Genomic DNA, 14,365 nt, shown 5'->3' with positions numbered 1-14,365 from the left:
ACCAGTTATTATATAGCGCACACATATTCCGCAGCGCTGTACAGAGAATATTAGAACAGTATTATATAGCAGTATCCCCCCTGTATACACGTATAGCGAGCACCGGTGCTGTAATGTGGCCCCCACTTATTTTCCATTTTCTGTGTCTTGCAGGGAACAGTTGGTGGTCTCGGCCCTCCTGGATTTCCCGGCTTGAGAGTAAGTGATTTGTAATGATCGCCATCTGGGTAACATCGTGCTGTGCTGCAGGTGGGGCAGATGTAACGTGTGCCCCTGGGTAACGTCATGTTCTGCTGCAGGTGGGGCAGATGTAACATGTGCCCCAGGTTAACGTCATGTTGTGCTGCAGGTGGGGCAGATGTAACATGTGCCCCTGGGTAATGTCAATCTGTGCTGCAGGTGGGGCAGATGTAACATGTGCTCCTGGGTAACGCCATGCTGCACGGCTGCTTTATTTTTACACTGCAGTTTAGATTTTAGTTTGAACACCACCCCCCCCCCCCACCCCACACGGGGTTAATGGCAGCCACAGCACTGAAGGTGTTACCCCTGTGGGGTGCGGCGCCATTTGGACAAGTGCACCTGACATGTATTAGATGTTTTAAACTGTATGAGCGGCACTGAGCTGGGATAGGACCCCTGCTGCAGTGCTGCTGTGAGCTGGGACAGGACCCCTTCTGCAGCGCTGCTGTGAGCTGGGACAGGACCCCTTCTGCAGTGCTGCTGTGAGCTGGGACAGGACCCCTTCTGCAGTGCTGCCGTGAGCTGGGACAGGACCCCTGCTGCAGTGCTGCTGTGAGCTGGGACAGGACCCCTTCTGCAGCGCTGCTGTGAGCTGGGACAGGACCCCTGCTGCAGCGCTGCTGTGAGCTGGGACAGGACCCCTGCTGCATTGTGAGATGAAGCACTGAGTTAGGACTGCACCATATATTATGTATATTGTATTGAATATTGAGAAATGCATTCTACACTTACAATGCACTTTGTACATTTCTGGAGGAACAAAATTAGCAAATCTTTGTGACAAGGAAATGAGATGCTAAACAGCCTCCTCCTGTCAGAAGGTCTGTGAGTGGCCACTGCGCAGCAGGTAGCAGGCTCTGTGTCTGTAGTTCCTGTGTAAAGGTGTTAGTAAGGAAACTTGTGTATGTGATGTCACTGAACCCAGGCCATCCTGTGTGAGGTGTTGGTAATGCAGACATTTGTGTTTCTTTATGTAAACATGTCCAGGAGATAATCCAATGATCTCCACCTCATCCTTTGTAGTATGTAGCCTTGAATCGTTATGCACTGGATGTAAGAGGTCTGATTGATATGCGAATCGTAAAGGTATAGGGGAGGATCTGACAATGTCAGTGTGTTTTCTGTCTATATAAAGAGGGCCTGTGAGCCCTGGTATTTGTACTTCTACCTGACTTGAATTCTGTAACATCATCTGTATGCTGTATTTCCTAGCAATAGGAAAGTGTCCTTTTAAGGGCTTATATTTAAGCAAATAAACCAACTTTCTCCTTCATACTTCATGGCAGCCATTACATTGGGTTCATCCCTCTCTCCTCTCCAATTAGACAGGTAGTTTTTTCCCCCAGGATCCAGCCCCTCCTCTATATAATCTGGCACCTCCCCATTGACCATAGTCTTTTTCCTGTCTCCTTCTGTCTGTGACAGGTAGTTAGTCAGTGTTATCTTTTTTTTTTAGACTAGGCCCGGTAAGCTGGTTATGCTACCGGGGACCTGGGCGGTCAGGCTGGCGGTGCCTTAAGCCTGTGTATGTCCAGGGCCGATGGCAAGGACTTAACCTGGTAGCCCATGGCGTTCTTCCCCATCCCCTCCCGCTATGGTGGTCGGCGCATTAGAGGTTGTCACCTGGGCGTCATGTTTCTGGCCGTCGTCGGCTGCTCCCGGTAGGTGGATGCGCCGGCATATGCATTCGGGTCACGCTGGGCAGACTCCCCCGGCAGCTCCGACGCTCTGCCTGCGCATAGTGGCGGGCGTCGCTTCCGGCGGATGCACGCGGCGTGCGGGTCACGGCCGCGTGCGTTCCAAATAGCCGGAAGTACGCGCTGGTCTCTGCTTTTCCGGCAGGGAGGGGAGACGCCGGTCTGCGCAGGCAGCATTCATTTAAAAGCGCCTGGTCGGTGTTACAGGCGCGGGGCTGTGTCTGACCAGGAGTTAACCATGGAGGATGCCTCTCAGAAAAACGTTACACCGCCGCCCAGGTAAGTCCTCTCATAGAGGACAGGTTATTTTCATATTGTTTACTTTAAGCCAGATAGTTAGTATCTCTCTCTTGTTTTGTAGTGTGCCTTCAGTGCCCAGAAAAAAAGTGGCTAAGACTAAGAATACTAAAGTCTGTCCAGGATGTGATAGAGCTTTTGTCGGAGAGACAGTTCTGTGCTTAGAATGTCTAACAAAAAAGGATGTTGGTATGAATATATCAGCACAATTAGCTGAGATGAGAGACTGGATGAAAAAGAATTTTATTTCTAAAGAGGAATATACGGGGAATAAGAGGTCCAGGTCACAGACTAGCCTTGATAAGGATGATGGGGATGTGTCTGTGCATGATGATGTGGACAAGGAGGCGTCCGGTGGATCATCAGCAGAGTCAGGCGAAGTGTTGGAGGACGAGCGTCTATTTAATGTGGAGGACGCAATGGATAAAAAAATGGAAAGTGCGTTGAAAAGATTGCATATTTCCTCCTCAGTCTCGCTAAAATCCGGAGTGGCCATGGCCTCGCTCTCTCGGGCACTCAGGATTTGGTGTTCTGCCTTACAGGAAGACCTACAAGAAAAGGTTTCCCGTGATCAAATCTGTAAAAGTCTTACCCAGATTCAGCTGGCGGTGGACTATATGTGTGAGGCCTCTCTAGATGGTCTAGATTTTGCAGCAAAATCCCTGTCTTCAGGGGTGGTGGCCCGTAGGGCCTTATGGCTTAAATCATGGGCGGCAGATTCCCATTCAAAGAACAAACTAGCAACATTGCCTTATGAGGGTGCTTTCCTTTTCGGCAGTCGTTTGGATCAGATGATTCAAAGAATGTCAGGTGATAAATCAGTGAGATTACCACAGGATAGAAGAGGGAGGTTTTCCTCATTTTCTTCTAGACAGGCGTATAGACAGGCCAGGTCCTACAGGCCAGGCAGGTCGGTCCGGGATAGATACGCCCAAGGGACATCCAGAGCCTTTTTTCGACAGTACATCAAGAAAAAAGGTGAAAGTTCTGGAACCACACAGAAGCAGTGACGGTGGTCCCATGGTGGAGCAAGCCCCGGTAGCAGGAAGGCTGTTGGGTTTCACTCGCATCTGGGAACAAACCGTCCGAGACAGATGGGTTCTGGAGGTGGTCAAGACTGGCTATCATCTGGAATTCATGTCAAAGCCAAGAGTGGCAAAGTTTTGTGTTTCAGAGCTCCCAGTTTCGAAGATAGAAAGGGAAGCTCTAAATTTAAGTTTAAAAGGACTCATCACATCAGGAGCAGTGGTGAAAGTCCCAGACGAAGAGAAAAGGGCCGGTTTTTATTCCCGTCTCTTCATAGTCAGCAAAAGTTCTGGAGGTTACAGAACTATATTAGATTTAAGAAAATTAAATTTACGCATAAAGAAGAGAAAGTTTCACATGGAGACCACAAAGTCTATTCTGATGGGAATAAGAAAGAACGATTATATGGTCTCCATCGACTTAAGAGACGCCTACTTCCATATTCCCATTTCCCCAGACGACAGAAAATATCTGAGATTCTGCATAGGTCACGATCATTACCAGTTCACCTGTCTGCCCTTCGGCCTCACCTCGTCACCACGGGTCTTTACCAAGGTACTAGTGGTATTGATAGAAGAACTGAGAAAAAAGAAAGTCATGATATGGGCATATCTAGACGATCTATTGATTGTGGCACCATCAGAAGAAGAGGTTATAACAGCAAGAGATTACACCATTCAGTTTCTTCAGGAACACGGGTGGCTAGTGAATTGGGAGAAAAGCTGTTTGAAGCCAACACAGAGTCTTCAGTTTCTGGGGGTTCTGGTGGACACGGTACAATTCCAAATGTCCTTATCCATAAAGAGATGCGAAAAGATCCAACGACTAATCTCGAGGATATACGAGGAGGAACGCATACCACTCAGGTCAGCAATGAGCCTTTTGGGGATGATGGCGTCTACGGTGGACATAGTCCCATGGGCCAGATGGAGGATGAGGCCTCTGCAGTGGTCCCTTCTGGGTTACACAAAAAGGCTGGTGCCGCTGGAAAGAAAAATAAAAATCTTAGATTCAGTGAAAGATTCTCTAGTTTGGTGGGAAGCCGATCAACTAATACCAAGAAAGTCCTCACTAGCAAGCCCCCTTTACAGGGTGATCACCACAGACGCCAGCGCCATGGGTTGGGGGGCTCATGGTCTGGACAAAACGTGCCGAGGTCTATGGTCCCCTCGCGAGTCAGAGTTTTCCTCCAATCACAAGGAACTAAGAGCCGTGTGGAAAGCAATGAAGTTCTTCAGCGAAGATATCAAGGGTGCGCACCTGCGCATTTTCTCGGACAACGCTACTACCGTCTCCTATGTCAACAGACAAGGAGGTACACGGAGTCACGTGCTCTTAGAAGAAGTTCGAAACATCATGTGTTGGGCCGAGGAGAATCTGCTATCAATATCAGCGCTCCATGTACTGGGGGAGGACAATCAGCTCGCAGACTATCTGAGTCGCACAAGCGTGGTTCCGGGCGAATGGGAACTGAAGGAGTCGGTTTTCAGGAGAATAGTGGAGCAGTTCGGTCAGCCAGAGTTGGATCTCATGGCTTCAGCAGTAAACAAGAAGCTTCCACAATTTTACTCTCGTTACCCGACTTGGGGGTCAAGTGGAGTGGACGCCCTGTCTCAGAGATGGGAGTTTCACCTGGGGTATGTGTTTCCTCCAATTTCTCTCATTCACAGGACATTGTGGAAGGTCAGATCGGAGGGGGTCCAAGTCATAGCCATACTGCCCTACTGGCCCAGGAGGGCTTGGTTCCCCATGTTAGAGAGCATGGCGATTGCAGGCCCAGTATTTCTTCCAGTGACTCAAGATTTGCTCAGGCAGGGCCCAGTCAATTGTCAAGAGCCTCACAAATTGAATTTAGCGGCCTGGAAATTGAAAGGCGACAGTTGAGAGACAAAAATTTATCTCCAGAGGTCATCGAGGTGCTTCTCCAAGCAAGGAAGAAAGTATCATCAGAAGTCTACTATAGAATATGGCGGGTGTTCGCGACATGGTCAAGAGGCAAGTTCAGTTTCCCTAGAGCAAACATACCCCAAGTGTTACAGTTCCTTTGTGATGGGCTTAACAAAGGGCTTTCGGTGTCTACACTCAAGGTTCAGATCTCGGCGCTGAGTATTCTACTGGACAAGAAACTAGCAGAGCATAGTTTAAGTAAAAGATTTTGTCAAGCTATCAAGAAAATCCGGCCTAGGGTTAGGTCAATAGTCCCCCAGTGGGATCTTAATTTAGTCTTGAATGGACTTATGGAGGCTCCGTTTGAGCCATTGGACAGAGCTAAGTTAAAATTCCTAACGTGGAAGATGTTATTTTTAGTTGCAATAACTTCAGCGAAGAGAGTGGGAGAGATTCATGCACTGTGTATTAAAGAGCAGTATTTAAAGATTTTCCCGGATCGGGTGGTGCTGAGGACCAGACCATCCTTCCTACCCAAGGTGGTTTCTTCATTTAATTTAAGTCAAGAAATTATTTTGCCGTGTTTTTTCCAAAATCCTCTGATGAAGAAAGAGGAAAAATTGCATACATTAGATGTCTTGAGGGCTATCAAGATATATCTGCACAGGACAACGGGTTTCAGGAAGTCAGAAGCGTTATTCGTGATTCCCCAGGGGGCGAAGAAAGGGTTGGCTCCGTCAAAACAATCAATGTCGAGGTGGCTAAAGGAGGTAATTGCATTTACCTACAAGAAAGTGGGTCGTGAAGTTCCTGAGGGTATTAAGGCTCACTCAACAAGGGCAATGGCGGTTTCATGGGCAAGAGAGGCCAAAGTTTCGGCTAAGGAGATTTGTCAAGCGGCCACCTGGTCTTCCTTGCATACCTTCTCCAAGCATTATGCGTTGGATGTCGCAAGCCCTAATTTCGGAAGTGAAATTCTTAAGCAAGTCTTGGCTTCTTGAGGTATAGTATAACCCACCCTACTGCTTTGGTACATCCCAATGTAATGGCTGCCATGAAGTATGAAGGAGAAAGCAAGGATTATACTCACGATAATACCTTTTCTTCGGAATACTTCATGGCAGCCCAAAAATTTTTTGGCCCTCCCTATTTGTGTTTTTTCCCTAGGATCAGGACGGAGACAGTCAAAGACTATGGTCAATGGGGAGGTGTCAGATTATATAGAGGAGGGGCTGGATCCTGGGGGAAAAAACTACCTGTCTAATTGGAGAGGAGAGAGGGATGAACCCAATGTAATGGCTGCCATGAAGTATTCCGAAGAAAAGGTATTATCGTGAGTATAATCCTTGCTTTTGCCCAAGACGACCGTTCTCATCTTGTGACCAACAGAATTACTGCAATAATTCGTTCTCTGGCTGTTCTGGGTAACAGGATTCAGCATCTCCGAGTTCCGCTCTGCCAGCTATCTAAGCAGAGGTCTGGTCCGTGACCAGTGGGGAACCAAGCATCAGCAGCTAGACCAGGCATTCCCAACCACGGTCCTCAGTATGCCTTGCCACAGTTTTGCTATAAGGGAGTGTTAAAACTGTTGCAAGGCATGCTGGGATTTGTAGTTTCACAACATCTGGAGGGCCACAATTTGAAGCCCCATGCTCTTAGCAATTACTGAGGGCTATGAAACACACCATCCAATCAGATGCCGTCATGCTCCTTGCACAATTTTACCACATAAAAGCTGACATTTCGTTGGTTGGTTCTTCATTTGAAGAAATGGTACTTGTGTAGTTTCACGGCGCCCGATATATCGGATGTGATATCGCATGTGATATATCGGCCAATATCACATCCGATACATCAGGTGCCGCGAAACTACACAAGTACCATTTCTTCAAATGAAGAACCAACCAACGAAATGTCAGCTTTTATGTGGTAAAATTGTGCAAGGAGCATGACGGCATCTGATTGGATGCTGTGTTTCATAGCCCTCAGATGTTGTGAAACTACAAATCCCAGCATGCCTTGCCACAGTTTTAACACTCCCTTATAGCAAAACTGTGGCAAGGCATGCTGGAATTTGTAGTTTCACAACATCTGGAGGGCCACAGTTTGAAGACCCATGGCTAAGAGCCTCCACTTTTTGGCAACTATCTATCTTGTGTCTGTCCCCATAGTAAGAATTAGGGGGGGTTTACTGTGATGGGAACACTTACTGCTGATCTAGAGCCATAATAACTATTGATTATGTCTTGTTACGTAGGGAGATGTTGGGCTAGCGGGGCCACCGGGCCCAGAGGGGATTCCTGGCCCTCAGGTATGTCCTTAGACGTCACCACGTCCTATATCTGCACGTACAGTGATATGGAAAGTGTCATATTCCTTGTTTCCCTTCTAGGGTGTCTCCGGAATTTTGGGGCAGCCAGGACTGAAAGGTGATCAGGTGATCTAAATATTTATCGCATATCATTACTTATTACTCCACACGTGTAGGCTTAATCACCGTCTTCCTGATATGACTGGCTTGGCAGGACTTAAGGAATTTTAATTATACCTAATTCCTGCGATGCAGCTGTTGTTGGCAGCCAGCAATGCACACACCAGTGTCATTGTTATTATATAACCTGTAACAATATATTGTGTAGGGTGAAGTGGGATTCTCTGGTGAACCAGGTGAAGCCGGATACCCGGGCGATAAGGTACGTCACACCTGCAGCTTTGTTCAGTCTCAGGTTGGTAAGATTACACTGAGGGCGTCCATGTCTACATATATGTGTACAGGAGACCCTGGGCACTGGCAGTGATCAATCCGAGAGATTGGCCAGTGTGCCCGGTATCACAGTGTGCACCACCCCAATACAAATCTGTGGCCATATATATATATCACATTACTGAGGAGTCTGGAACTGAGATGTGAGTGCCACTTATTTCTCTCTTCTTGTTATGTTCTTCTATTATGTAATCTACTAAATTACGCTGTGACTCGGCTGAACGTCCTTGCCTTATGTTTGTGGCGGTAAACAGTCGGCTAGGACTTAGTAGTGACATACAGAGTGAATATGGCGCACAAGCAGCTTCTGTGGATTAATGGTGATATGCAGCATGCCTATATTTAGTGGGTTATATCTGTACACAGAATGCTACGTTACAGTGTTTTCCATGTCTTATGCACAGAATGGTACAGTGATTTCCAGGACAACGCTGTAATGTTCCATTTCTTCTGCTTCAACACAGAATATAAGCATGCTGCATATCATTTTAATCAGCAGAAGTTTCTTGTGCGCCGTATTCGCTCTGTTTTGCAATTAAAAAGACACATTGTAATGGGAAATGTTGCAAAATAAGATGCTCAGCACTACAGGGTCACACAGAGCTCACACATTGGAGGCTATTCTGGTTCACTCGCAAAGGCAAATTCACTCAGATGGACAAAACCATATGCACTGCAGGTGGGGCAGATGCAACATGTGCAGAGAGAGTTAGATTTGCTTGTTATTTTGTTTATGTGCAGAGAAAATACTGGCTGCTTTATTTTTACACGGCAATCTAGATTTCAGTTTGAAGTACACCCCCCACCCAAATGTATCTCTCTCTGCACATGTTACATCTGCCCCACCTGCAGTGCAGCATGGTTTTGTCTATCTTAGTGTGAATTTGCCTTTGTGAGTGAATCAGAATAAGGGCCATTATGTATAATGCGACTTATCACATGGAGGATAGATGTACGCGGACACGTTTGTGTGTATACGTGTGCGTGTATGTATATATGTTAGGAAACCCAGTGAGAAGAGTCTATACAGCCACAGTAAGTCACCCAGTTATGGCATAGCTGGGCAGTGACGCAGACGCTCAGTGCTTGAGCTCAGACGTAGGACACCCCCCCCCCTCCCCAGGCTAGCACCATCTGTGGCCAGAGTCCTGTGTCCAGCAGGGAGGTGACCGGTAAGGGGGAGGGAGTCCGTCAGAGCGTAGGACAGAACACTGCAGTTCCGGCTCTGCACTCATTAGGGCTGTTATGAAATCCTCAGATGTTTTAGTTGTTATGATTATACTACGGCTTTTTGTGGTCGCTGGAAAATAGTATGGATGCCGCTATTATTTCTGTTACACAAGTACAACATGCTCACAGCGATCTCATTGGCACCTGTGTGATCTTTTTTGTGTATGGATTATTTTAATAGGGTACTTTGGGTTTGCCAGGACTGCCAGGACCGAAAGGAAAGCCAGGACCCCCGGTATGTCAGCCTGTTATAGTTTACAAGTAAGATCAACACTAAGAATGTGATCACTATCTGGGATAACGGGTTGTTCTTATCAGGGCACTGATTGCAAGGTCTGAGATTGTACATTCTCTGGTCAGATTAGAGCAGTAGATGCTGTAATGGGAGGAGTCTGCAAGAGATCAGGTCAGACTAGAGCAGTAGATGCTGCAATGGGAGGAGTCTGCAAGAGATCAGGTCAGACTAGAGCAGTAGATGCTGCAATGGGAGTGTTCACTATCTGGGGTAACGGGGCTATTCTTATTAGGGCACTGATTGCACGGTCTGAGATTGCACTTTCTCAGGTCAGACCAGAGCAGTAGATGTTACAATGGGAGGAGTCTGTGAGAGATCAGGTCATCAAGAAAGTAGGGTCAAAGAAAGAATTTTAGATGAGTTAAAAGTTTATATAGATAAAGGACTTAGACAAGTTATAGAGACGATATTAAAGGAGTCAGATTTGACCAAATTAATTAGTTGAGTATAATGAAAAAATTTAATTTGGGAAAATTAAAAAGTTCCCATATGAAAGACCATCAAATTATCAATATGTAGGAAGTGAATTACCTTTGAGCTGATCATGGTGGAGGCATTAATGATGGTCTTTCAAATAATCAGGATGTAGGAAGTTAATGAAGGATCTTAAAGATGATCAGGATGTAGGAATTCAATAAAGGACCATAGAGATGATCAGGATGTAGGAAGTCAATAAAGAACCATAGTGATGATCAGGATGTAGGAGTCAATAAAGGACTATAGAGATGATCAGGATGTAGGCAGTCAATAAAGGAATATAGAGGTGATCAGGATGTAGGCAGTCAATAAAGAACCATAGAGATGATCAGGATGTAGAAATTCAATAAAGGACCATAGAGATGATAAGGATGTAGGAATTCAATAAAGGACCATAGAGATGATCAGGATGTAGGAAGTCAATAAAGGACCATAGAGATGATCAGAATGTAGGCAGTCAATAAAGGACTATAGAGGTGATCAGGATGTAGGCAGTCAATAAAGAACCATAGAGATGGTCAGGATGTAGGCAGTCCATAAAGGACCATTAGAGATGATCAGGATGTAGGAAGTCCATAAAGGACAGTAGAGATGATCAGGATGTAGGAAATCAATAAAGGACCTTAGAGCTGATCAGGATGTAGGCAGTCAATAAAGAACCATAGAGATGATCATGATGTAGGAAGTCAATAAAGAACCTAAGAGGTGATCAGGATGTAGGAAATCAATAAAGGACCATAGAGATGATCAGGGTGTAGGAAGTCCATAAAGGACCATAGAGATGATCAGGATGTAGGAAGTCAATAAAGGACCTTAGAGATGATCAGGATGTAGGCAGTCAATAAAGGACCTTAGAGATGATCAGGATGTAGGCAGTCAATAAAGGGCCTTAGAGATGATCAGGATGTAGGAAGTCCATAAAGAACCATAGAGATGAGCAGGATGTAGGAAGTCCATAAAGGGCCATTAGAGATGATCAGGATGTAGGAATTCCATAAAGGACAATAGAGATGATCAGGATGTAGCAAATCAATAAAGGACCTTAGAGATGATTAGGATGTAGGCAGTCAATAAAGGACCTTAGAGATGATCAGGATGTAGGAAGTCCATAAAGGACCTTAGAGATGATCAGGATGTAGGCAGTCCATATAGGACCTTAGAGATGATCAGGATGTAGGCAGTCAATAAAGGACCTTAGAGATGATCAGGATGTAGGCAGTCAATAAAGGACCTTAGAGATGATCAGGATGTAGGAAGTCCATAAAGAACCATAGAGATGAGCAGGATGTAGGAAGTCCATAAAGAACCATAGAGATGAGCAGGATGTAGGAAGTCCATAAAGGACCATTACAGATGATCAGGATGTAGGAAGTCAATAAAGGACCTTAGAGATGATCAGGATGTAGGAAGTCCATAAAGGACCTTAGAGATGATCAGGATGTAGGAAGTCAATAAAGGACCTGGTATAGTGGTGAGTGTGATGGAGACACAGGGTGGCAGTCAACCTGTGTCTCCATCATACTAACACAACCACCCTGTGTCCCCATCACACTCACACAGCCACCCTGTGCCCCCATCACACTCACACAGCTGCCCTGTGCCCCCATCACACTCACACAGCCACCCTGTGCCCCCATCACACTCACACAGCTGCCCTGTGCCCCATCACACTCACACAGCCACCCTGTGCCCCCATCACACTCACACAGCTGCCCTGTGCCCCATCACACTCACACAGCCACCCTGTGCCCCCATCACACTCACACAGCTGCCCTGTGCCCCATCACACTCACACAGCCACCCTGTGCCCCCATCACACTCCCATAGCAATAGCACAGGGACACTATAATATTAAGCCCCATGTGTGGTTGCACACTGCCGCAGGATGGCGCTTTGTCTCTCCGCCTATTGCGGTTGGCTGATTCTGCCTGCACCTCCATAGGCCGTCAGCAGACTACGCCTTCTCTAGATAAAGTGGGGAAGCCGTACGGATCTTTTCCAGCTGCTTCTGGCAGAATCTGCGTCTTACTTTGCTGCGTCTTCATTCAGGAAACAAACACATGTAACCCGTTCATTATTTATATTGAGAGCGTGTTGTTCTGCTTTCTGCGTATGTACATTATGTCAGTAGGGTGTAACCTTTCCTTACCCAGAATCCTATTCTTGTCACTATAAAGTGTAGCAATGTACAGAGTGATCAGTGCACACAATTACTTCCAATAATAACAATCTAATCCAACCTCATCTCTTTATGTATTGTAGGGAAAGATTGGAGATCGAGGGCCGCAGGGGTTACCAGGGCCGATCGGACCAGAGGTGAGAGCCAATACTCCAATTCTATATTACTTACTGTGGTTGCTATCCACTGTATCTATCCCCTCACCATAGTAACTGGCGCAGGGTGATGCTTGTGCTGCGCATCACTAGGCGATGTCGTGTTGCAGCTGCCAGATCTCGCAGTATATTATGCCACATAACAAAGCTCAGCTCAGATGGCGCTGGGTACTGAGTGCGTGCTCAGCGTGTACAGCTCAAATGGCGCTGGGTACTGAGTGCGTGCTCAGCGTGTACAGATCAGATGGAGCTGGGTACTGAGTGCGTGCTCAGCGTGTACAGATCAGATGGTGCTGGGTACTGAGTGCGTGCTCAGCGTGTACAGATCAGATGGCGCTGGGTACTGAGTGCATGCTCAGTGTGTACAGCTCAGATGGCGCTGGGTACTGAGTGCGTGCTCAGTGTGTACAGCTCAGATGGCGCTGGGTACTGAGTGCGTGCTCAGTGTGTACAGCTCAGATGGCGCTGGGTACTGAGTGCGTGCTCAGCGTGTACAGCTCAGATGGAGCTGGGTACTGAGTGCGTGCTCAGCGTGTACAGATCAGATGTTGCTGGGTACTGAGTGCGTGCTCAGCGTGTACAGCTCAGATGGCGCTGGGTACTGAGTGCGTGCTCAGCGTGTACAGCTCAGATGGCGCTGGGTACTGAGTGCGTGCTCAGCGTGTACAGATCAGATGGAGCTGGGTACTGAGTGCGTGCTCAGTGTGTACAGCTCAGATGGCGCTGGGTACTGAGTGCGTGCTCAGCGTGTACAGATCAGATGGTGCTGGGTACTGAGTGCGTGCTCAGCGTGTACAGATGAGATGGCGCTGGGTACTGAGTGCGTGCTCAGCGTGTACAGCTCAGATAGCGCTGGGTACTGAGTGCGTGCTCAGCATGTACAGCTCAGATGGCGCTGGGCACTAAGTGCGTGCTCAGCGTGTACAGCTCAGCTGGCGCTGGGTACTGAGTGCGTGCTCATTGTGTACAGCTCAGATGGCGCTGGGTACTGAGTGCGTGCTCAGCGTGTACAGATCAGATGGCGCTGGGTACTGAGTGCGTGCTCAGCGTGTACAGCTCAGATGGCGCTGGGTACTGAGTGCGTGCTCAGTGTGTACAGCTCAGATGGCGCTGGGTACTGAGTGCGTGCTCAGCGTGTACAGCTCAGATGGCGCTGGGTACTGAGTGCGTGCTCAGCGTGTACAGATCAGATGGCGCTGGGTACTGAGTGCATGCTCAGCGTGTACAGATGAGATGGCGCTGGGTACTGAGTGCATGCTCAGCGTGTACAGCTCAGATGGCGCTGGGTACTGAGTGCGTGCTCAGCATGTACAGCTCAGATGGCGCTGGGCACTAATTGCGTGCTCAGCGTGTACAGCTCAGATGGCGCTGGGTACTGAGTGCGTGCTCAGTGTGTACAGCTCAGATGGCGCTGGGTACTGAGTGCGTGCTCAGCGTGTACAGCTCAGATGGCGCTGGGTACTGAGTGCGTGCTCAGCGTGTACAGATCAGATGGCGCTGGGTACTGAGTGCGTGCTCAGCGTGTACAGATCAGATGGTGCTGGGTACTGAGTGCGTGCTCAGCGTGTACAGATCAGATGGCGCTGGGTACTGAGTGCATGCTCAGTGTGTACAGCTCAGATGGCGCTGGGTACTGAGTGCGTGCTCAGTGTGTACAGCTCAGATGGCGCTGGGTACTGAGTGCGTGCTCAGTGTGTACAGCTCAGATGGCGCTGGGTACTGAGTGCGTGCTCAGCGTGTACAGCTCAGATAGAGCTGGGTACTGAGTGCGTGCTCAGCGTGTACAGATCAGATGTTGCTGGGTACTGAGTGCGTGCTCAGCGTGTACAGCTCAGATGGCGCTGGGTACTGAGTGCGTGCTCAGCGTGTACAGATCAGATGGAGCTGGGTACTGAGTGCGTGCTCAGTGTGTACAGCTCAGATGGCGCTGGGTACTGAGTGCGTGCTCAGCGTGTACAGATCAGATGGTGCTGGGTACTGAGTGCGTGCTCAGCGTGTACAGATGAGATGGCGCTGGGTACTGAGTGCGTGCTCAGCGTGTACAGCTCAGATAGCGCTGGGTACTGAGTGCGTGCTCAGCATGTACAGCTCAGATGGCGCTGGGCACTAAGTGCG

At 47.9% G+C, this 14,365-nt stretch overlaps 1 protein-coding gene across 2 annotated transcripts in view; it reads left to right on the top strand.

The window, feature by feature from the left end:
- The window catches only part of COL24A1 (collagen type XXIV alpha 1 chain), a 395,453-nt gene that overhangs the window by 151,694 nt on the left and 229,394 nt on the right, over positions 1-14,365 (top strand). For both annotated transcript variants that reach the window (XM_083157902.1, XM_083157901.1), the window contains exons 14-19: positions 154-198; positions 7,408-7,461; positions 7,543-7,587; positions 7,790-7,843; positions 9,326-9,379; positions 12,179-12,232. In XM_083157902.1, the coding sequence (XP_083014028.1) occupies positions 154-198; positions 7,408-7,461; positions 7,543-7,587; positions 7,790-7,843; positions 9,326-9,379; positions 12,179-12,232 (306 nt within the window). The remainder of the gene's footprint in view (positions 1-153; positions 199-7,407; positions 7,462-7,542; positions 7,588-7,789; positions 7,844-9,325; positions 9,380-12,178; positions 12,233-14,365) is intronic.

The sequence above is a fragment of the Crinia signifera genome, chromosome 8 (assembly GCF_055691185.1).
Source record: "Crinia signifera chromosome 8, ASM5569118v1, whole genome shotgun sequence".
NCBI classification, from domain to species: domain Eukaryota; kingdom Metazoa; phylum Chordata; class Amphibia; order Anura; family Myobatrachidae; genus Crinia; species Crinia signifera.
Note: the sequence above shows the minus strand (reverse complement) of the source record. Positions and strands in the feature narration are given on the sequence as shown.